The sequence below is a fragment of the Echinops telfairi genome, unplaced genomic scaffold (genome assembly GCF_000313985.2).
Source record: "Echinops telfairi isolate 266 unplaced genomic scaffold, ASM31398v2 ScPeMD7_5592;HRSCAF=6446, whole genome shotgun sequence".
In the NCBI taxonomy this organism is placed as follows: domain Eukaryota; kingdom Metazoa; phylum Chordata; class Mammalia; order Afrosoricida; family Tenrecidae; genus Echinops; species Echinops telfairi.
This window is the reverse complement of record NW_022109491.1, coordinates 34990962-35015692: the sequence shown is the minus strand read 5'-3', so window position 1 is coordinate 35015692 and position 24731 is coordinate 34990962. Positions and strand designations below refer to the sequence as shown.

The following is a 24731-nucleotide window of genomic DNA, read 5'->3' as shown; positions in this document are numbered from 1 at the left end:
TGGTTGGTGAGACAGACATGCATAAAGCACACAAGTTAGAAATGTGCAGCCCAAAACGAGCGCACAAAATGCACACACTTACGGCAATCTCTCAGAGCAACACACAGACATCACTGTCCTCCCAGCAAGTGTAATCCAAATCCGGCCTCACCAGCATCAATTCACTCACTGCCACGGAGGCAAGTCCGACTCCTAGTGACACGAGAGGGATAGGACTGGGTAGTATTGTGCCCTCTGTGGGTTTCTGAGACTGTGAATCTTTTATAGGAAAGGAACACCTACTCACGCTCCCTCAGAGCAGATGGTGGGTTTGAACTGGTGACCTTATGGTTAGCAGTCCAAAGGCATTCCACTATGCCTTTGGTTTAGCTTTTCAATAGCCTCTTCCTCCAGTATGAATTAGTTTTGACTATTGTTTTGAGCTCTCTACTCCTTAATGTTGGTCTTCTTTTCCTCGGCATCTGGTTGGTGGGCTCTATCCATGTTGCTATGTATGATTATAGCTTACTTACTCCAATACAGAAAACAAAACAAAACATGACAGTGTGTCAATTCTGACTCATGGCAATCCTATTTAGGGTTTCTGAGGCTTTGTAAATCTTTACAGGAGAAAAAAGCTTCATCTTTCTCCCACAGAGTGGCTGATAGGTTCGAACTTCTGACCTAATGGTGAGCAGTCTGAGTCTTACCCAACCGCCCCACCAGGGCCCTTCAAGTAGAGCTCATTCTCTGTAATGACATCATGATACTTCCTGTTACAACATCTATGCAAAGGGCCTGCAAAACACTCATGGAAAATTTTCATTATATTTTAATTCTTGTGAACTTTCTGATATCCCTCATATGCCTGTAGTTCTATTTAGAGAGAAAATACTGTCTTCTTTTTCAGAGATGAGTGGAAATCAACCCTGCATAACGTACCCAGCTGTATCGTGCCACGGGAGGGGCAGTGCATACCTGTTAGGACACTCTGAATAAGATCCTCTGTTTTAGCAGGTGCCTTTACTGAGCCTGGAATCAAAATACAGAGTGAGTAGACATGTTGAACTTCATTTTAAATGTTATATGACAAATTTCAGGAGAGAAATATTCTTTCAACACTCTTTCACACCCTAAGAAAGGTTTTTTGTTTTTGCAACTTTGAGGGACACTGAATTAAATGTGAAATTATATGTTCCTCTTATAGGGAGTGAAAAGCACTTCTAAATTGAATCTAAACTGGATGGCTTAAAAAAAAATTCAATCATCTAAGACCCAGAACAAAATCATACCCAAGGTGAATGGGAGGGGAATGGAGTGGAGACCCAATGCCCATCTGTAGACAATTGGACATCCCCCTACAGAAGGGTCACAGGGAAGAAATGAGCCAGTCAGGGTGCAGTATAGCACCATTGAAACATACAACATTCCTCTAGTTCTTTGGTGCTTCCTTCCCCCACTATCATGACCTCAATTCTACCTTACAAATAGGATTAGACCAGAACATTCACACTGCTATAGACTACCCGCCTCCCCCCTTCCGTCCCCCCTCCTGCTCAGGACCCACAGAGAGAGTAGAGATACCAGGAGGATTAGGGGAGGGGAGGGGAAGAAAGGGGGAATCAATCACAAGGATCAACCTATAACTCCCTCTCAGGGGGATGAACAACGGAAAAGTGGGTGAGGGGTGACAGAGGATGATGTAAGATATGAAAATAATAATCTATAACTTATCAAGGGCTGGTGAAGGAAGGTGGGCAAGGGAGGGAGGGGGAAGAAACAGGGAGCTGATACCAGGGGCTCAAGGCGGAAGAGAATGTTTTGAAAATGATGATGTCAGAATATGTGCAAATGTGCTCGACATAATGGATACATGTATGGATTGTGATAAGAGTAGTTTGAGGCCCCAATAAAATGACTGAAAAAAGAGAGATGCTTAAAAAAAAAAAAATTCAATCTAAGCAATGCTATTGCCACCTTCTGGCAAAATCGGGAATGACAAGTACTTAACACTACTTGAGAAAGTTTGCATAGTAAATTAGATTCCCCCTTAATAATGTTTTATAGCGACCCTAGAGGGCAGAGAGAAAGACGTAGCTGCAGCTTTCTACTCCCATAAAGAGTCAGTCTCAGAAACCCACGGGGGCAGTTCCATCCCACCCAATAAGGTCGCTGTGAGTCGGTACCGACTGGACGGCACTGAGTTTGGCTCCATAGCAACAGGGTAGAAACAGGGTTTCTGAGACTGTAACTTTTTACAGGAGTAGAAAGCCTGGTCTCTTCTTCCGTGGACCAGCTGCTGGTTTCAAACTGCTGAGCTTGTGATTAGCAGCCCAATGAGCAACCAACCACTGGGCCACCGGGGCTGCTACAGGGTGCCGCACAGGCTGGATGGCGGTGGGTGTTAACAATCTTTATGCAAATTGTTCCATAATATTGGTTACAGTTGTTACAGAGTACTAGCATTCTCATGATTTCCATTCCGTGATCCTTCTCCATTTTCTGGGCTCCGCTTCCACTTTCAGCGTTCTCATCTTGGCTTTTGGGTAAATGTTAGGTTTTATTTTTTTATTTTTAACTTTTCTTTTAAATATTAGGTTTAATATAGTTACTTGTTTATGGGAACACGTTACTCCTGGCTGATGCTGTTTATTGTATAAGTCAGTCTATTATTTGGCTGAAAGGTGACCTGCAGAAATAACTTCAGCTCCAAGTTCAAAGGGCATAAGGCTAATCCTCCTGAGAATTCATGCCACGTCTCTTGATCCAGCAGATCTGGACTTCTTTAGGAATTTGAGTCTTGTTTTACACATGTCTCCCTTTTCTATTGTGAAGCTTCTATGGTGGCCCTGGTCAGGCTGGTCCGTAGTGGTAACCAGACGCCATCGAGTTCATCTGGCATCTGGTTAGAAGAAGGGTTCCTGGAGGTTGTTAGTGAGATGAATTGGCTTCTATATCAAGGCTTTATCTCCTTATTCGTTTTGCTACATGTGAGTGTAGACCAATTATTGTTTATTACATGAGCACTTCTAAGATTTTAAGGCTCCATTCATAAAACTGGAATGTGGAATATTATCTTTCTGAGCTATGTTATGACAATTGACTAATACCCCATGTTTTTTGACCTAGGAAACCAATGCCCTGAATGGTTTTTTTTTTGTTTCGTTTTGTTTTTAAAGCTTTTTATTGTATATTAGGTGAGGGTTTACATAAAAGATCATAATTTTTGTATTCAACAGTTTATTGAACCTCCCACAGCTTTCCCTGTTTCCATCATTTCCCATCCCATCTCTTTGACGGTTTCCCCCTTTTCCCCTGCCCCTCCACTCCAGGGCCTGGTCTGTCCTGACAACATGTCCAAAGGGTGTGAGAAGAAGAATTGCCATCCTTGCCTCTAAGGAGGATTCTGGCTGTACTTCTTCCATAACAGATTTGTTTGTTCTTTCGGTAGTCCATGGTACTTTCAATATAATTTGCCAGCACCATAATTCAAATGCATTGATTCAAATTTTTGCTTTTGTATTCAATGTCCAACTTTCAAACATGGGGCAACTGAAAGCGCCATGGCTTGAATAAGGCATATCTTAGTCCTCAAAGTAACCCTCTTGCTTTTCAGCACTTTAAAGAAGTCTTGTGCAGTGGATTTACCCCAGTGCAATGTATCGTTTGATCTCTTGACTGCTGCTTCTAAGAGCATGGATGATGGATCCAGGGAGGATGAGTCCTGGACACATTCCGTCTTTTCTCTGTCTATGATGTCACCTACGGGTTCAGGTGTGAGGACTTTGGTCTCCTTTACCTTAGTTGTAATCCATCCTGGAGGCTGCAATCCTTGATCTTCATCAGCAAGTGCTCCAAGTCCTCTTCATTTTCAGCCAGCAGGGTTGTGTCATCTGCATCTCACAGGTTATTGGTGAGCCTTCCTCCAATCCTGATGCCTCATATTTCTTCACACACTCCAGCTCTTCCGAGGGCGCCTGCGCACCAGCATCTCTTCCGATGTGGCTGGCTACCTGAGTGCTCTCTGTGTGGACTCTCTGTTCATGTCCGCTGCCTTTTCTTTCCCCATTGGATTGTTTCTGTTTCTTCTTGAAGTGTCGCCTTTTCTACAGTTTTAGCGGTTAGGCTCTTACCTGTGAAGACATTGCCAAATTTCCCTCCAAGTTTGTGGGTTGGCTTTTCATTATTTTGGTGAAGTCTTCTAGTGCACATACTGTCTTATTATTATTATTTTACTTTCTTTTTCAAGACCCTTTTATTGGGAGCTAAGACAGATATTAAAGCATTCCATAGTTCAGTCATCTCAAGCTTGATTGTCCAATCGCTACCACAATCAGTTTCAAAACATCCTTTCCTTCTTCACACCCCCCACCCCACTGTACCCTAAGGAATCCTTATCTACTTGTCTGATATTTTATTTTAGGAGGTCCCAGTCATTTACTTTGTCTTCTGCTGTGTATGGTTTGCTATGTTTGATAGTGTGTGTATGTCATATATTTGGGCCCCTACATTTGGCCTATTTTTTTCATTGATGGTCTTCATAACCTGGGTTTACATTCAGGTCTTTACTGCATCGTGAGTTCAATGTATGTGGAGGGAGTTAGAGATGGGTCTTGTTGCATTCTTTTACAAGTGGAAATCCAGTCTTGCTAGAACTATTTGTGGAAGACACTATCTCTTCACCATTTAATGTGTTTTCAACCTTTGTCAAAAATCAGTTGTCTGTACATGGGGAGATTGATCTCTGGGTTCTCTGGTCTGTTCCATTGGCCTATGCATCTCTCCTTGTACTAGTACCAGGCTTTGACGACCATGGCTACGTCACAGGTTTTGAGGTTGGGTACTGAAAGGCCTCTGACTTCATTCTTCATTCTGAGTGATTCGCTTAACTGGATCCTCTTTCCTTTCTACATAAAGTTGGTGATTAGTTTTTCCCTCTCTTTAAAGACTGATATTGGTATCTGGATTCATATTGCATTACATTTAAGGATCGGTTTGGGTAGCATTGACATTTTTACATAGTTAAATCTGCCTATCTATGAACATGGTATATTCCTCTATTATGTAAGTTTCTTTTGGTTTCCTGTCAGTGTGTTATAGTTTTCTTTATACAAGCCTTATCATTCTCTGGTTTATTCCTAAGTATTTTATGTTTGAGGAGCCAGTAAATGGTATTGTTTTCAGGACTAACTTTTCCGAGATACCTTGATTACCACATGGGTAGCTGAGAGATGTTTGCATGCTAATCTTGTGCCTGGCTATGTTGCTGTATCCTTCAATTAGTTCCCCAAATTTTCTTGTTGAGTCTTTTGGGTTTTCTGTGAATAGAACCATATCACGTTCCAATGTTATGATGCAATGGTGACACAGGCACCATTCTCTGGGTCTTTTTCACAAGGGGGATGATTTCAGGTTTTTCTGACTGAGAGAAATGTCAGCCATTGGTTTTGCATGTAAGATCCTTATTATATTCAAGAATTTCTCTTTTATCCCTATTTTGTTGATTGCTTTTATCAGGAATGAGCACTGGATCTTGTAAACGCCTTTTATGCATTGATTGATCCGATCATTAGTTCTTATCTTTTTTTGTTTTACTTATATGCTGGATTCCATGCGTTGTTTTCCTCGTAGTTAACTGTCCTTCATAACTGGTATGAGTGCCACTGGATCACGACACATTGCTGTGCGTTGTTCGCATTTGTTTAGGAAGCCAGGAGAATGGTGTCCCTGTGATTGTGAAGTCCAATTTGGTGTTTGTGTTTGGTTTGATGGTAAGACCTAGGGCTGCCCCATGATGTGATCTAACACAATATCATCTGATGGCTAGAGTTTATGGTAACTAGACACTCCTGAGTGAAGGTAGGTGTGGACCCCAACCTATCCATCAGGTTTCAGCCTGATGAAATCTCTTTGGGGGTGTGGCCTTTGGTATAAGAGAGAGACACAGAGCAGAGCAGGGCACTCTTTTACCCCTCTGCTGGATATGGATCCTGATTCTGGTTTGTTGCTTTCCTGTTGTGTTGCCTGCTGATCCCAAGAGCTCTCAATGCACTGCCACTCTTGGAAGCATTTACCTTTGCATCCACCAGCCTGTGGTTCTTCTGCTTCTTCATCTTGTTTGCTGTTCCTCAGCTTCCACAGTTACATGCGTCAGAGATGCTTTCAGCGTACCTGTGACCTACAGACGGGAACTTGGCTCTCCTGACCCAATTCTACAACGCTGTAAGTCATTCCTTGATATAAATCTCTTCACACACACACACACATCACTGTTGTTTTTCTTCTCTAGAGAACATTACCTGGTACAGTTCCATCTTCGTGAACATTGGCATATTTGATCCCACTGTTGGACCTATTTTTCAGTTTATTCATTGTAAATTTCTCTTGCTTTTTCAGCCTTCTGCCTAATGAAATATGGTGTCCTTTTCTAGAAACTGGTCTTGCCTGATAATGGGTCCAAAATAAGTAATGTGAAGTCTGGTTCACTACTCTTCTAAGAAGCAGTCAGCATTTGATCTTTAAAAGACTACTTGCAAAAAATGTATGCAGGATGTTGTCTCAGGCTTGGTCCTCTAGAAAAACAAGACTAGTGGTGCTTATGTATGTGTAGAGAGGGACAGGCTTGTATCAAAATACAGAGGCAGCAAGTTCTAAGTCCCTAGGTCAAATATCAGGCTCGAGGTTTCTCTTGACCATCAGTGTGCAAGTGCAGATCGTACTAAGATCAGCAGGTCAGACAGCAGACTTCTGGCTGCAGAGGCAAATTAATTCAAGACAGGTAGGTTGCTGATGACTCCCAGGATGGGCAGATCATATGACAGACCACTGGCTCAAGTCCAAAAAGTTGGAGGTCCAAGGACAAGCCAGGTCCAGGACTCAGTCCCAGTGAAGGGCAAGCACATTTCCTCCAGAATCCACTTAGTTTGGAAGCAGGTCACATCCTGAGAAAATGTCCTTTCACTTGATTGGATCAGGGCCATGATCTGAGGAACTGTGTGGCATCCCACTCTAATCTTGACTACTTACTGGCTGCTCGTAGCAGATCCAATTATGGAAGAGATGTTACCATGTTTCATTCTATTAACCGGAGTCAAGACTGACTAGTAGTAACTAACAACAGCATGAGCATGAATGGGCAATGAGATCATTCATGTGAAGGTCTTCGTAGAGTGCCGGGCACAGGGTGGATGCTCAGTGTTACTGAAAAGTAAGCCGGGCAGAGAGAGAGGGAGAGGAATTCTTGGTGGGGGGCTTAACGTGATGCTGGGAGAAAGGGCTAAAGAAGTGCTTCTAAAGTGGTGACATTTATGAATTGCTTGAACAACTCTTCACAAGCCTTGCCAGCCACGGGTCACATTCTGTCATGAAATAAAGACGTGGACACCCGGGTGACAGTAGATGGCTTCATGACTAACCCATGATCAGAGCCCGTTGAACAGCCCCGTGTTACTCTCAGCTTGCACTCAGCTCCTCATTCACGCAAACCACACTGACGGCACCTCTCCTGCATACACGGCTCTCTTCTCAAGGGATGCTTTAGGCAACCAACTCACGCCGCCTCCCTTCGTGGCAAATACATGGACTATGGAGACTCATGACCAGGCTGTAAGCTCTCTTTTCAGGTGCCTTACCTGGAGGCGGCTGGCTGTGGACAGCCTGGGAGGGCGGCTTCGGTGCCAGGGATGTAGTGTGATTCACCCCGTTCTCTGCTGGTGCTGTTCTGGCTTCGGTCGGAGCCTCTGATGGCATCTCCCCAGGATCAGCCTAAGATCATAGACATCCTTTCACTTTCCACTTGCCTAATGATTCTTCTACTGCCCCCCAACACCTCCCCCCACCCCAAATGGACAAGGCTAGTTTTATAGCATTTCCCAACTCGTTTGGTATCTGAAACACTGAATTTGAAACTGGCTGGGAAGCAAGGTAGAAAGACCCCAGTGTTGTATCAGGAGTCCCGAAGAGGAATTTCATGGAGCGGCCTGATGTGCATGCGCTCCTCTGTCCGCGTCCTCTGGTAGCACCTTCCTGCTCTCATTCTGGACGCGATGTGTGAATGTCTTTGGGCAAATGCGAGCGTGAAACACTGGACACACACCGAGGCTTGAGAAAAAACATTCTCAATGTCTCTTCTGTTTTTGAGCCCCCTCCTAGAGTTTGGAAGGTAATCGATCTTGGAAAGAGAGTTGAGCTTTTCTAGACAAAGCCAGCCTAGATCTGCCACCTCCCCGCTGACCACAGGGAGATGAGAAAATCCAAGGTCAGCTGAGAAAGGCCCAGAGAGGCAGACTGTCCAGCTAACTGAATGGCTCAGAGAAAACGGTAAGTGGTTGCCACTGTAAGCCACCGCATTTGGGGGTAGTTTGTTATGCAGCAGTTGCTCACTGATATAGTAGCCAGGAGCACAGATTCTGGAGGGGGACTTGACTGGGTCAAAACGCTGGCCCTACTCCTCTCTGTGCTCTGTGTGGTGGAGTTGATTCTAACTCACAGCAACCCTATAGGAAAGTGTAGTATTGCCCTCAGGGTTTCCTAGACTGTCATCTCCAGGAGAGGAGATGGCCATGTGTCTTCTCCATGGAGGAGGGGCTGGGCTTGCGCCACCTGTGATTAGCTGGTGGGTGGACAACCACTGCACCCGGGGCTCCTTCCTATCGGGGCTCCTTCCTACTGGGGTCACATTGAGCAAGCTGCTGCGTATTTTGTCCTTTGCTTTCCTCAACTTTCCCCCATGAGAATGCACACTTACTAGGGATCATCATAGTCTCTCTGTTGTAAGGTTGTTTAGAAGATTAAAATAAATTAATATACACCCATAAAGCTCTTAGAACAGCTTCTGGCACAGAGTGCACCCAAATTATGCATGTTAAATAAATAAATGAAAGAAAAGAAACAGTTAAGGTCGAACAACACTGCCAATGAATCATAAACACACGCTAACTTAAAACGTCACTCTACCCCTCGAACACTTAAAACTCAAAAACTCAAACTCACTCTCACCGAGTCCATTCTGACTCCGAACGACCCTGTAAGAGGGTAGAGCTGTCCCTGTGGGTCCCGAGCCTGTAGCCGGTCTCCGGAGACAAAGCCTCGTCTCTCTCCTGTGGAGCAGCTGGAGGTTTCCCACTGCTGACCTTGAGGTTGCAGCCCAACGCGTAACCCACTCCACCACCAGGGCTCCTGTGCTCTCTTAATGATGCTTCTGCGCTCATTAACCCTTTGCAATTCACTGTCCAGAACTGCCTTTCTAAACTGCAGCCAGCTTTCCCAACAACGAAGTTATCCTAACGGTCTGCTGTGAAATCCACTAAAAAGCCAAAAAAAAAAAGACATTCTCTGGAGAGACTGCAACATTTTGTCATAGGACAACAGATTGCAGTTGTGGAAAATAAAAGGCGATACAGAATCAAAGATGTCATTCTGAGGATTAAGGTGAACTAACAGAAACCACCGCATTTACAATCCCCTAAAGCACGTGAGCTGGTCAGTAAACAGTGAAGCCCTCGGAATAATGGGTGCATTTGGATTGTGGTGTTAGGAAAGACTACTGAAATGACCGGGGATGGCCAGAAGAAACAATCTGACAAGCACATCAATGACAGGTCCTCTCGGCTGAGAAAGACTTAAAAAGATAAACAGCAAAAAGGCTTGACCATCTGCTTCCAAAAAAAGAGGGAAAAAAATCTGTCGTGGAAGAAGTTGAGTCAGAATGCTCCTTAAAAGTCAGCGTGGTGAATCTTCAGCTCCGGTACTCTGGACAAGTCCTATGAAAACAGCACAGCACTGGGAAAGTAAAGTGTCCCCGAAAAAGGGGACCTTCCATAAAGGGGACAGACATCCTTGTGGGTGCAACACTACGCTCGCCCGGCATCCAGCAGTGTGTGTGCATTGGTTTCTGTGGTAGGCAGGGTCACTCCGAATAGAAGGCGAGTCTACAGTCTAAGAACAACAGAACAATAAGGTAGTGACTACACTGGCCGTCGGGGCATGCTTCTGGAACCATGCAGGGGTGAGTCAAATTCTTCTCAGGGCCACATTTAGCTGAAAGAATGACAAAGGAAACATTTTGTTTTTTTTGATGAGCAAAGAATGAAGGTGATGAGGAAACCCAGGTGCCAGGAAAGTAGTAATGTGTGGCATCTTCTTGGCAACTCGCATCAGGTGAGAGCTCCATTTAAACCAAATGCAGCAAGTTTAATTTCACCACGCGTGGCATTTATAGACAACCCCAGCCCTGTGAGTGCGTGCTTGTTGCAAAATCAAGTTCAGCAGTCAGTTAAGTCCAACTCCCAGAAGGAAATCAATCTGTGCTTATGAAGGGTATCTACGACATGCTTTCCTGAGACTTGAAATTATAAATATGGAGAGATTTAAAAAGAAAAGCAAATACATGATGAGTGATCACACAGGCCCAAGATTGACAGAACTGGGGATTGTAACAAGAGTCGGGGCTGAACTTAATGTTTACTCCATGCATCATACACTCAAATGCCTCCAAACGGGGTGGGGTGCACTGTGCAACTCCTACGGGTGCTGCTCACATTGTACATTTACAGGCTAAAATCCAAAGCATACCCAAGGCCACTGAGTAGATTCCAGCTCACAGTGACCTTGTCCAGGGTTTCTGAGTCTGTAAATCTCTATGGGAGCACACAGCCTCTTTGTTCTTGCTTGAAGCAGCTGGTGGGCTTGAACCTCCAAACTTGAGGTTAGCAAGCCAATGCTTACTGCACAGTGCCATTAGGCCTCGTGTGAAAGAGCAGCAGCTGTGGAGCACCTCCCGTCAGACACTGTCATCCCACCAGCCTCCTCCCCGCTGTCATGGTGGAAGCCTCCCAGCTCCAGAAGAGAGCAGAGGCGTTAGTAAAAAAGGCCCAAGACTTGAAAGCAGGCAGTCTGCGGAGGTCACACAGTCAACGGCAGAACTACGAACATTTGCTGGAGCTCAAAATGTGAGTTCTATTTACTCACAGGCTCCTGTCAATTCCACTCTAGCTCATGGCAACCCCAGGGTGCTAGCTCACTGCCATTGACTGTGAGATTAGCCGCTGTAGTCGACTCACTATTTGCTCCCCACATAGAGGAATATGGATTTCCTTGTCATTCTCAAAGAGCTTACTGTGTTGCACTGCAAAAAGGCATCCGTCTAGTAAAACATTCAATAAATAAAGCAGTTGAAGGCAAGACCTAACATCAGTACAAGCACTGCGGTAAGTTAACACGTAGTATCATGATTGAAAGATCGACTGATCTCTTCTTCCTGGATGTATAAACAGAAGTGTCAAAACCCAAATGATTTTCACTTCCCCTTTTTCAAGAGTCCAAATAAAACAAGCGTGCAGTTTGTTCACATGATGCTGGAAATGACTATGCCCCACCCCCAAGAATCAGAGATGTCATATTTCTTGAATTGAGAGATTCTTAATGATCCAATTAAGCAAATTTCATGGACAGAAGGTTCAGCAGAGTACTCCAGTTACACTAGATTTTAGCTTAGCTGGAGAATGAAAAAAATAATTCGAATACATGTAAACCACAACAGAAGTGGATTATCGCCCTCTCGTGGTCAAAGGAAAGCATTACAACATTTTCCCCTTCCAAGCATGGAGGTGACTTCGCATGTGTGTGCATGTGTGTGCATGTGTGTGTGTGTGTTCCTCACGTTTTAGTGGCATATAATTCACATATCATACAAATCAATTCTATCACATCAATAAGAGTTGTGCAATCATCAACACAATCAGTTGTAGAACATTTTCATCATTCTCATACTCATTATTAGCTTTCCATTTCCCTCCAACCTCCTCTGCCATGACCCCAGGAACCACCGATCCGGTTACTGTCTCTGTATATGTGCCCGTCTTGGATTTCATATACAAAAATGCATCAAAAGCAAGCAAACAAAAACCAACAACAACAAAAAGTAAAACAGATGAAAACTTCAATGAAACAAGTAGAAAATATTAAAAACTAGAACAGATTTAAGTGGATCACAATGGAGAGCTAATGGTAGGGTGCTAAATTTTAACCTAACTGCATCCAATATGATCCACTTTCTAATGCATGCTGCATGATAGCAACGCTATTCACATCCCTGGTCAATGATTGGAAGGGATTTGCCAGTATTATGTTTTGACCTAATTCATCAACTTAACAATTCCCTCTGTCTGATAACGGGGCTCTTTATATCCCAAAAGGATGCTCCAGAGGCTTACACCCTGAGAGGACCCTGCAAATGGATTTTGGGTTTCAACTGTCATCCATATCCTTCTGCAAACCAGGTGTTCACAATTCAAGCTCTGATACCCATCCTCCTTTAGATTTGGATTATATTATTTACATGTTTTGGATCACACAGGCTGGTGTGCTTCACCCATGTGGACTTAGTTGATGCCTCACTTAAGACGGTTGCTTGCTTGGAAAGAAGCCTTTAAGATTCCAGAGGCTCTTCTTTCTGATCGCCTGGCACCATCTAGCTTCTTCACCACACTTTGCTGCAGCACTGATATCTCCAGTGATATCTTCATGAGGGGAGACCATTGAGTAGGGCCACATCATAAGAAGTAATTGTTGTTAGATTGGGGTTAGAATTAAGTGCAAGATCAAAATCCATTCATGCATCTATGGTTTATACATGAGGGGGTACCCCCCACCCCCAAAATGGTAAAAAGCTTCAGTGGGCAGAGTTTTTGTAGTATAAATTTTTCCCTCTAGGTGAGCATTGAATTACTCACTCTGAGTTAGTGCACCCAGTGGCATCACCTGGAAAGGTTCTCTCTGGTCACAGTGAATTTTTTTTCATAAAAGCATGTTTCACCCAAACCTCATTTTTTGTGATGGTTGCTTTGAGAACAGCATTCAGCTTTGAAATTTAGTTTTCTTCTTGGGAAAAGTGCCACAGAAATTGTTGTGATGTGGAACACAACTTACAAAGACAGCGATATGGGAAAAACTCAAGTGTACGAGTGGTCTTTTCATTTCAAATAAGGTGGAATGCTGATTGATGACAAACCTCATTTTGGACATCCATCAACTTCCTGAATGGATGAAAATGTCTACTTGTAGTGCATTTGGAGTTCATTCCACCAGGTCAGACTGTTAATCAAGCTTTCTATTAGGAGGTTCTGGTAAGACTGAGTAACAGTTGTGACAAAAAAGGTCTCATTTCTGGCAGATAGGGGACTGGTGTTGCCACCACGACAATGCACCTGCTCACACAGCCATCTTAGTGCGCCAGTTTTTGGCAAAAAACAGCATGCCTTTCTTTCCCCACACACCTGACTCACCTGACCAAGCGGCTTTTGTTTCTGAGATTGAAGAGGGACATGAAAGGGCAGAGATTTGATGTAAAAGAGGTGAAGAAAAAACTGAGGGAGGTGCTGTCAGCCATCCAATCAGATGAGTTTGGCAAATGTTTCCAAGAATGGAATCAATAGATTTGACAAACGTGTTAAGTGTAATGAAGAGTACTTTGAAGGTTGTTTGATAAAACAAATTTAAATGCATAGCTTTGGGGGGGGAATTCTGATTATTTTGAGGTACCCCCTTGTTCACCTTAGAGTGATCATTGTCACTTTGTGTTGGAGAACATTATCAATCATCCCCTTGGAGCATTATCTCCCCTGACATCAAGGCAACGCTGACTCACAGGGACCTGATAGACGGGGTGGAGAGGCCCCGTGAGTCTCCAAGCCCGCACATTTTCACAGGAGTAGAAAGATGTATGCTTCCCCTGTGGTGCTGACTTTTGGCTTTGAACTGCTGAACTTGAGGTTAGCAAGCCAGACATAGTACTTTAAAAACACAACCGAACTCCATCTATTCCCCCGATGAACAGAAGGGATAAGTTTTCCAGAGGGCAGAGGTGCCTTTTGGTAAACCAGTTGAGGAGATTACCATGGTGGGAATGGATGATTTGGATGTCAGGATCCAACAATAGAGAAGTCGCATGTCTAGGCCTCAGTGGACTGGATGACATGGCAAGTCATGACTTTTCCAGTACTGGAAGCAAGGACGGAGCTGGTATTCTGTTGGGCTGTACTGTTCTTTCCCTGTCTTTCCCGAGTCATGAAACACTACCGTCCTTTCCTTGTTGGGGTGGAAGCCTCTTAGGTGGCCACCTGATGGGTAAGAGGCGAGGCCAGCTTTTTTTTTTTTCCTTTTCTTCTGGGACATAATGGTAGGATTTGCAGGGGTGGTGAATTACTTGATGTGGCTCCTGTAGCCAACATCTCTAACTCCAGCCAAGTGATCTTTTCCTGCCCTCGTCTGGTGGGAAAGTGAGAAAAGCCACTGAAGGGTGACAGGATTCACCTGTGGGAGCAGGAAGGCCACCTTTCTGGGGATAAACAGCCCTCCGAGAAGCAGAGGCGTCTCTTGACCAGTATGAGCAAGGAGTGGAGTGCATCATCTGGACCTGAGATGCCTGTGCAGCGAAACGTCTGGATCCAGAAGACAGCTGAGACATCAGTGGAGCAGCAGCAGGACCAGGCAGCAGAGCATGACACAGTGTTGAGCAGTGAGTGCCACCAGGATTCTGTAAAGACCTATCGGAGCATCTAATTGTGTTCATCACATAGCTCATGCTCAGTATGCCGACTGGCACACATCGTGGTCAAAGAAGTCACTTGTTAGGTGCCATGGAGTCAGTTCCAACCCATCGCACAACTCTGTGCACAACAGAACGAAACACTGCCTGGTCCTGGGCCACCCTCACCATCCTTCCCACGCGTGAGCCCACTGTGATCGCTTCCGGGTCAATTCGTTGAATTGTAGGCCTTCCTCTTTGTCACTGCCCCTCGACTTTACCAAGCATGTTGCCCTTCTCCAGGGATTGGTTTTTCCTGACAACACCAGGAAGTTGGCAAAGTCTGTGAAACAAAGCCTTGCCTTAGAGGCCACAATTCTTCCAAGACAGATTTGCTTGTCTTTTTGACAGCCCGCGGTACTTTCAATATTTTTTTTTGCCAGCACCACAGTTCATATGGACCAATTCTTCATTGACCTTCCTAATTTACTGTCCAAACTTCACATGCATATGAGGAGATTGAAATATCATGGCTTGGATTAAGCTCACCTCAGTGCTCAAAGTAACATCCTTGCTTTCAATATTTTAAAAAGCAAACTTACCCAATGCACTGTGTGATATTTGATCTCTTGACTGATGCTTCCATTAGCATAGATCCCAGCCAGATAGAATCCTTGACTGCTTCAACCTTTTCTCCATTTATCATCATGTTACCTATTGGCCCAGTTATGAGGATTCGGGTCTTCTTTACATTGATTTGTAATCCATCCTGAAGTTCCGATCTTTGAAGTCTTGATCTTCATTAGCAAGTGGTTCCCATCCTCCTCATTTTCAGCAAACAAGGTTGTCTCATCTGCACGAGGCAGGTTGTTAATAAGCCTTCCTTCAATCCTGATGCCGCATTCTTCATATAATCCAGCCTCTCTGATTATTTGTTCAGCATGCAGATGAGATTTAAATAAGTATAGTGAAAGGATACAACCCTGAAGCACACCCTCCTGATTTTAAACCATGTGGTACTCTCTTGTTCTGTTTGCAAATCTGCCTCTGGAAGTGTTCAGGAATCTCCATTCTTCTCAAGGTTTCCCATAGTTTGTTATGATCCACACACTCAAATGCTTTTGCATAGTCAATAAAACACACGTCAACATCTTTCTGATATTCTCTGCTTTGAGCCAAGATCTGTCTAGCGGTTGGTCGTACTGAGGAGGCTTGTGTGTTGCTGTGATGCTGGAAGCTATGTCACTGGGATTTCAAATCCCAGCAGGGTCACTCAAAGTGAACAGGTTTCAGCAGGGCTTCCAGACTAAGAGCAAACTATTAAGAAGAAAGCAGCCGCTCACAGAAAACCTTCTGCACAATATAGAACCATTGTCCGTTACTGAAGGCCTAATGAACAGAAGCAGAACTTTGTCAGAGATCCTGCCAGGGAATGGAGCTCTCGAGTCAGAAGGAACTCAAAATGTGACAGAGGGGAGGGGCTTCCTCACAGTAGAATTCACAGTGGTGACATGAATGCAGTAAAGCCTGTGGGTGTGGAGACCCCTAAGCACCTTTATTTGCTGGTGGGGCACAGGTCAAGGTGGGAAGAAATAGCCGCAAACTCTAAATAACTGGAACTTGGAATGTACCAAGTATGAATCTAGGAAAACAGGAAGTTGTCAACAATGAAATGGGACGCAAAAAATTCCACATGCTAGGGGTTAGTGAGCTGAAATCAACTGGTATTGGCCATATTTGAATTAAAACGATACGGTTTACTATGCTGGGAATGACACAATCAAAAGGAATGGAATGTTTACTGCCAACAAGGGCATTGCAAGATCTGTCTTGAAATACAATGCTGCCTGTGGTGGGATTATAGCTATCTGCCTTCAAGGAAATCCAATCAATACAAGTGTTATTCAAATGCATGCACCAACCACAAAATGATTTTTGTGCAGAAAGTGAAGGCTTCTACTCACATCTCCCGTCGGAAATGGATCATACATGCAATCAAGATGAATGTACAAATGTGCTTTACACAATTGATGTATGTATGGATTGTGATAAGAGTTGTATGAGCCCCTAATACAACGATTAAAACATAAATAAAATAAAAGGTTAAAAAAAAGATGCACTGATCATGAATGGTGTTTGGAATGTGAAAGTGGGACACGAACAGGAAGGAATGGGAGTTGAAAACATGGTCCTGGTAATAGAAACCAGTTGGAGGTCTCACGACAGAATTTCGCAAGGCCAACAGCTAGTGCACAGCAAATAAATCACTTATTCAATGAATACATACACATTTAATTTTATGCCTGTGCACTCTCAGTGGATACACTCTTATACCCACTCCTTTCTGACTGACAACAGTTAGATTCCAAAGAGCAAGTCATCCTATGAAAACCTCTCTCCCTCTCACCTAGACTGTGAGGGTCCTGCCGGGGTTATTGGCCAGGACGACCTCATGCTGCCTCAGAAGAGCTGGTTGCCACCTCTGTCCACCAGCGAAGGCCATCCAGTCTTCTAGGCCGAGGTATCATAAATACCACTCTCCTCCCCGCCCCGGTTCTCTCTCTTTCCTACCCTTGTGTGTTTTTCAGGATGGTGTTTTCAGGATGCGTGGCCCGATGTCGTCCTCCCCTCAAAGACTGCCGAATGTCCATGAGTGGGGGGGTGGGGAGGCCGCATGGGGCGTGGGGGTAGTATACACTATAATTGGGTCCTCCCCATGGATCTTATGGCCTGAACAATGTCTCAATGGGCGGCCCCGCCTCCTTCTGTACCTACATCTCCAGGAGTATCAACAATCCAAAGCTTCCTTCCAGACCAAGGCAGCCAGGGCTCAAACTCTGTCCTTGACCATAATCTGCCATTGTCTCTGACCACTGACCCACTGGCTCCCCACCCCCACCCCACAGCCTGCCCTATCACCATCATCTGTGCCTTCAAGGGGGGGGCCATCGAGGAAGCTTAGCGGATTGATGGCTGTCAGCTGGTGTGAAGTACCCAGGGCTCTGGTGCCGGTACCCAAGTGCCGGGTCTCAAGGCTCTGACCCTCGTCTGGCCTGTAGCCAGGGTCGCGTCCTTTGGGACCCCGGCTGCACAGGATGTCCCCTGATCATGGAGCCACTCAGGGGCCCCAGGGTTCCTTCCTGCCGGATATGGTTGGCGCACAAAATAGTGAGATGTTTGAGTTCTGACTATTATCAATGTGAACTGTGGGATCACAAGATAGTCAAGCCCAAGGAAGTTTCCTGATAAGGTTCTGAAACTAAAGAACTGACACAATGCTCTGCTAATTAGAAAAATATTTGGGGGATGAATCAATGAAGGAAAACGCTGTTCTCTCATCTGTCTACCGTTAGAGCATCGGTGTCAAACTCAGAGTGGTAGCAGGGAAGTTAGAAAGCGAGGACCCCAGGGGTGCCATGATGCAAGGCTGAAAGGCCTTGGCTCAAGCCCACCCCGCGGCTGTTCCCTGAGAGAAAGTGGTTGCGGGCTGCTTCTGTCAACATTTACTGCCCTGGAAATCTTATGGGGCAGTGCTACTATGGCTATCAGAATTGACTGGACAGCGGTGGTGTTTTTTTAAGGAAGAAGTTGAAAATTAAAGGGCAAAGAGCCTTTAACCTGCTATTTTATATTTGTGGTGCTTACGTTGTACACTTGCTCCCATCAGCTTCAATTTACCAGGAACCCAAAATTCTAGTCTCCAAAGAAAGAGGAGGAGCCAACGCGCTGCTGCTCCATCGGAATGTTGGCCTCCTCTTTGAAAGAGTAAGTCGATCGACCAACTACTTGTCACATGTACCCCGTGGAAACGGAGCTGTCCAATGAATGAAGTGGAATCATTTGGCGAAGACGATGGCTATCGCCTCAAGGGACACATTCTGAACCCCCTTCAGAGTAGAAAGTGCTGGAGCCTGTCCCAGGTTCCGGGATTTAGCTGACTTTCCAAAGTGGCTGGAATGTAATGGATTTCACAGGGGGTGTGGGGGTGTACAGGGAGCCACCCACGAAGCTGCACGGGTGTGGGCACCAGGAGCAGGGTGGTTTCAAAGTGTGCTTCCTGGACGGGGAGCCTCAGGTCACAGGGCATGCCTTCCTTATAAATGCACATTAATGGTCCACCCCGAGTCCTCTGAATCCGAAACTTGGAGGATGGGATCTAGAGACGTGTGTTTCCACAAGGCCCCAGGCAATTCCCAGGCCTGCTGACCTTTGACGGTCTTGCCACTGAAATCTAGTCCAGAGCCATCAGTGTCCCGTGGAAGCGTGTTAAAAATGCAGACTCTCGCGTCCAGTGAGCTGATAGGATATATTTTGTAATCAATGTATTGGATATTACTTTTCCCCTTTACAGGCTTATTTTTAAAGCAGGAAATAAAAAGTGTTACTGGTGTGTCGTAAAAGCTCTTTGCTGCCGAGTCGATTCCAACTGAAGACAGCGCCTTAGACATCAGAGAAGCCCCTGCGCCGTTCGGACTCTGCCGGCTGTGCACTTACAGAATTCCATTGCCAAGCCTTTCTTCTGAGGCCCTCGAGGTGGATTTGAACCATTCACCTTTTGGCTAGTAGCTAAGTGCTTAACTGTTTGAACCACCAAAGACCCTTCCAGCGTCTCCCTGGACATCTCTATGACCACATTCAAGCATTTGGGATTGTGAACTAAGACACTTTTCTTTTCAAGGTATATACATGTAGATCCCATATACCTATAGCTATACATGTATATCCCATATACCCAGCTTGATCTACAATTGTACAATTCCAAAATCTCAAATCAAACTCAAGGCCATTCAACCAATTCTAACTCCTAGTGACTTAAGGACAGGCTAGAACTGCCCCCTTTGGACTGAGTGATTGTACATCTAATGAGCGTAGAAGGCCTCCCCTTTCTCCCACGGAGTGCCTGGTAGTTCAGAATTGCTGCCCTTGGAGTTAGAAGCCCAACGTGGAGTTGACCAAAGCTCCAAGTAAGTGTGTGTGTGTGTGTGTGTGTGTGTGTGTGTGTTATAGAAAACACACTTGAAGGATACATGCCACCATAGTATCTGCAGGACTACTGATAGTTTTTCTTTTTCTCCTTTACTATGTTTTAAGATAATTCATTATGACTTTTTACTGAGAAGAATAGTTTTCAATATTGCCAAGTTTTTGTTATTCTGATTGCTCTATTATTTTACAACTTATTTCACAGCCCTGAATTATGACTTCCAAACACTCAACATAAATGCAGCAGTGAAAATCTGTAGAATTCCTTAACTTTCAACAACAAAACAACCGTCACCGCTTTTTTTAATCTGGTCTGTAAAATGTTTAAATAGCTATAGCTCAAAAAAGGTGGGGCGAGCGGGATTCCACTTTCCTACCTATTTAGTTCTCAAGTTATTTCTGGGGATAACTCATTAGACTGTTCAAAATCTGATAATATTTTACAGCCCAATGAAATCTTTAATTTATAATAGAAGTGACCTCTAGAAGCTCCAAGTTACAAGGAATACACTAAAACAGTGTGTGCTGCTAAAATCATGTCCCCAGGGTCACCATGGCCTAGATAGAATTCCCCTTGACGAAAACCACAACTGCTTATTTTCGGTGGCCTCATTCAAACCCACTGACACGGCTGGAAGAAAAACCCCAGGGCCCACTAGGGTCCAGGAGGGGAAAGATGGGCTTTCTGCTCCCGTGAAGAGTTCCAGGCGTGGGAACCACTCTGTTCTGCGGGGTTGCTATGAGCAGGCACAGACTGAACGGCAGCAAGTCGTTTGAGTGTCCAGGAGGGAAAAATGGCCTCCTTTGTAGTGTCAGAAGCTTTGTTTCCTTGAGGTTCAAAGACGAGTCTGTGAGGGCTGAGCTGTTTGGAACAGGATTTTCTTGATATTTCTAACACTGAACAAGTGCAAGCATCCTCTAGCATGGCACCTCTTGGAAAGCCCAAATGATCACCTTTGTTAAGAGAAACAAAATAAGGCACCTTGAAACTCGACTTTTGTATTTTCCTATCCCGAATATTCTACTCGAGCCCTGGTAGTGCAGTGGTTACACGCGGGGCTGTGATCCACATGGGCGGCAGTTCGAAACCACCCGCAGCAATGAGGGGGAAAGACTGGGTTTTCTGCTCCCATAAGCCGTTCCAGTCTCAGAAACCCACAGGGGGTCACTGCGCGGCAGCACCCAGTGCTTTCGTTTTTGGAGGATTCTACTCCAAGAGACCTGGTTGAGTAGCGGGTTACCAAGGGCAGCTGATCACAGAGGGAGAAGTTTGAAACCACCAGCTGCTCCGTGTGAGCAGTAAGTGAGCACATATGCTATTCTCCCCTTTTGTATGTGCTGTCTTGGTGGGGAAAGATTGGCTTTGAAAGGACACCCATGGTGAGAAAGACCCTCTATTCCTAGAGGTCCCATGTCTTCTGTTGCTTAGAGTTTTCCCATCATCAGAGAAATGGTCTCACAGAGACAAAGAAGTTCATAAAATTCCCAATTCATCCTCAATTATTTGAAAGGCCGTTGGGAAGAGAATGCACTGTAGTCTGTGAAGAAACACTATTAGCGACAGAGGCACTGCCAAACACTTAAATGTTAGTTACCAACCAAATTTTAAACTTTTACTTTAAAGACACGCATTCTTGTACTCAATGATAAACAGCAGGTACTGGGCACTGTCTTCGGTTTGGTTTCCTGGAACCAATGAAGGGCCATTTTTCGAAGAAGTAGTTCATTAGCACCATGTGCTGCGGAGAAAACTGCAGGGCAGTGAGGAATGTGGAATAGGAGAGGGGAAGCAGCTGATGGAAATGTGGTTTCAGCTGAAGGCCAGCCTGACCCCGTGGTGAGATCTGGAGCATGAAGTGCAGCGCAGCGTTTGCCCACCCAGAAGCGAGGGACTCTCTCCCTCTGTTTGTCCTTGGGCCAAGCCCTGGCCCCCTCAGGAAGGAGGACTAATCAGCTGGGTATCTCCAGACAGGGTGGTGCTTCCAATCCCTGCCTAGTGCTCCTGAAAAGGTGCACCTGCCGTCTGTTCCGGCCAATCACCATGGCATCCCCAGAGTGGGTCACCATTTGCTAGACGGCAGATGTCCACCCCAGGTGTGTCAGCTTAAAATGTCTTCATGGGATTTCAGTGACTGATTGTTCCGAAGTAGATTGCTAAGACTTTCAGCAAGTAACAAGTGCATTAACCATTCTCACCACACAGGCACCCTAGGGAGGTGGGTGCACTGCCTCTACAAAGGTAGGGTACCCCAACAGCATCTGTCCCAAGCGTGTGAAGGCAGTGCCATTCACTGTACACGTGTGAACCCTGCTTAGGCTCATCCCTATCACATTCAATCAGGAGGTCCAAGTGGCTGGTGACTTTTTAATCCGCTCAGCAGATGGTAAGCATGGACAGTAGAGGCAGGCATAGTATTGGAACTAAAGCCGCGCCTAGTCTTTGGCTTCAGTTTCTATCATTGGAAATTTTCCTAGGGCTCCATTTACTGCACACCACCCCAGATGAGATTTAGGAAACTTCGTGTCACTTTATATTTGATCATGTGTCTATTACACCTATGGGACATAATACCTAGAATGTAAATAAGCTTGTGGAACGCTGCATTTTTTAGAAAAATGGTTTTCCTTTAATGTCATTATTATCCTCTTATGTTTAATAACTGAAGCCTTGGGTCAATTTCTAGATGTCTGTAAAAAGGGCAAGGGGATAATCATTGGAGTTCTAAAAAAAAATGTACTTCCTGGTAGCTTCTGAAGATATATTTAACATCTACAACTACCCAATAGTAGATGATCAGAAAATAACTGATAATAGAGTGACCTGATGGAAAACTGCAGTCATTAAGGGTTCTGTTACACAAGACTATTTACTGACAGGAAAAGACTCGTATTAAGTAGAAAAAAGGTAAAATAGAATGTGAACATTATTCCATTAAAAAGAGTAATTGTATATATAAATACTATATATACTCCTCATAGTGGTTCAGAATGGTTACCTCTGAATGGCTTTGAATGTTTTCTTTTGAGGTTTTACATTTTTATTTTAAAATTTTTCTTTTAAAATTTACTCATGTACACAAAGCGAAGAACTAGATGGGACTTAGAACCCAACTCCCATCATTTCACAAATGACAAAATTAAGGGGAGAAGAGAAAGGCCGTCAGGATCATATCGCTTTGGTGACACCCGATCACTTGCCCAGTTAGGGTTCGCCACAAAAATGTCACTGTGTATTATTCACCACCCTTATCATTTTCATTTCCTCATCTCCCCCTTGCCCCTCAATTTTTCTTCTGAATATCCAAATGAAATGTAAATAGCTGATTTATATTGCTATTTTAATTTGGTATCACTCCAATAATTGTTATCTTTTATTTTTAAGAAGTCTTGGCAGTCTACATATGGTCTTTATATTTTAAAATTCATCTTTAATATTTATAGACTTTTTCATAATTATTCTTTATATTGTGACATTTAATTTAATTTCTTTGGGAATGTGTGTGTGTACCAATACATGTAAAATACTACAAAGAGTTAACATTTTATGCCCTATCATATTGTCTGGGCCTTGTGCTAAAAACTATGTAAACTATAAAGTCACAAAAGCATGTTTTCAATCCTGCACTTTATACTGAATAAAGCGAAAATGTTAAATAAGTTGAAAATTATCTTCTCTGTGTTGAATGTTTTAATCACTTTTGATCAGGAAAAAATCATGTAGAATATTTCGCTTGAAAAAGCAAGAATTTGTATTATGTGCAGTGTCACAAGATAAGATCCTAGTGGCATCCACAGAGTGCCAACAGAGAATGAAACAGGAAACATTCGATCTAGATATTTGATGACATGATCATGTCTGTCCAGGAAGTACGGGTGGAAACAATGCCTAGTCATGCATAAGACTGGAAGACCCTCTCACCTCCTTCTTAATTTCTTCTTCGTCTTCCAGTGTCAGGGCAGCCAGCTGCTTAGCTCTCTGTTCCATGAGATTCACATATCGGATTGGGTTTGACAAAGCTTCAATCACATCTAAATGGGAAGAAGACATTTCGTATAGCGAGGGCCTTGGAGCTAATAGTCTTCCCTCTGTCCTCTCACCTGCCAACCACCTACCCATCTATCCCTCTATCCATCCATCATCCGTTCCCCATCGCCATTTACCCATCCATCTAGCCAGTCTTCCATTAGTCCATCCAGTATCCTCTGTTCCCCGACCTATCCACTTTATTGATCCTATTTACATACTCATCTCTCCTTTATTTACTCATGTGCCCAAAGGTGGGAATTAGAACCCAACTCCTGTCATTGCACAAATGACAAAATTAAGGGGAAAAGAGAAAGGCCGTCAGGATCATATTTCAATTACTTGCCCAGAGACATGCATTTAATTTCAGTTCAAGACAGTATTTAACAAACAAAGAGGGGTGGGCTGATAGGATCTATGTCTCTAAATTAGGAGGCTGACCTGCATACGTGTCTGGCACGTAATCTTTCACTTCTATGTTGACAAAAACCGCCGGCAGCGTCAGAGGCTGGTTCCTCTCATTCCGCAGACTGACGTAGTGGTACCCTGGAGGGTGATGAGAGTACACAGGTGGCTTACGAATTTTCATTACAATGTTACTGATGACACGTAGGCAGCCATGCGATGTATGTGCTCATTTTAGGTGACACGGGGTAGTACCAGCTACTTCATGCATGACACGGCCCTGACTAATACGGCACTGGTTTCGCCTCATCAAACAAGAGCACATTATCCAGTCTCTCTGGCTTGTGTCCCCTTTTCGAATCACATTCCCGCGCCCCCCATTCTCTTGCCACCAAAGAGATTTCTACACTATTGGGCACAGATGGAATTCTTGACCCAAGTGTTCTCCAGCAATAAGCGGACAGTGCACTATGCAGCGTTCGGCTTTCTCTTCGGCACTCCAGCAGTTCATCATCAATAGAAGTGCTTCCTGGGCATGCAACTCGCAGTCTGCTCGGCAATGCCTCTATCCCTCTCCCCGACAGCTGAAACCCGACAGCCTTGGAGCCCTGTCTAGGGTCACCTTGAGTTGGCGTTAAATGGACAGCAGTGAGTTTTGCTGTTTTGGTTTAAATGGTTTTATTGAGATGTGGTTCACATATAATACAATTCAATAGTTCCTTCATATAAAAAATAGTTATGCAATCATCCCCACAATCAATTTTAGAATTTTTCTTTCGTTCTGACATTCCTTATTATTAGCTCCCTCTTCCCCCC

At 44.4% G+C, this 24731-nt stretch overlaps 1 protein-coding gene across 1 annotated transcript in view; it reads right to left on the bottom strand.

Annotated features, from left to right (window-relative positions):
• Positions 1-24731, bottom strand: part of PLCB1 (phospholipase C beta 1) — an 842442-nt gene that overhangs the window by 147629 nt on the left and 670082 nt on the right. The window contains exons 22-25 of the mRNA XM_030887038.2: positions 23952-24056; positions 23406-23515; positions 7611-7743; positions 958-1011 (exon numbers count right to left, since the gene is read on the bottom strand). Coding sequence (XP_030742898.1) covers positions 958-1011; positions 7611-7743; positions 23406-23515; positions 23952-24056 — 402 coding nt within the window. The remainder of the gene's footprint in view (positions 1-957; positions 1012-7610; positions 7744-23405; positions 23516-23951; positions 24057-24731) is intronic.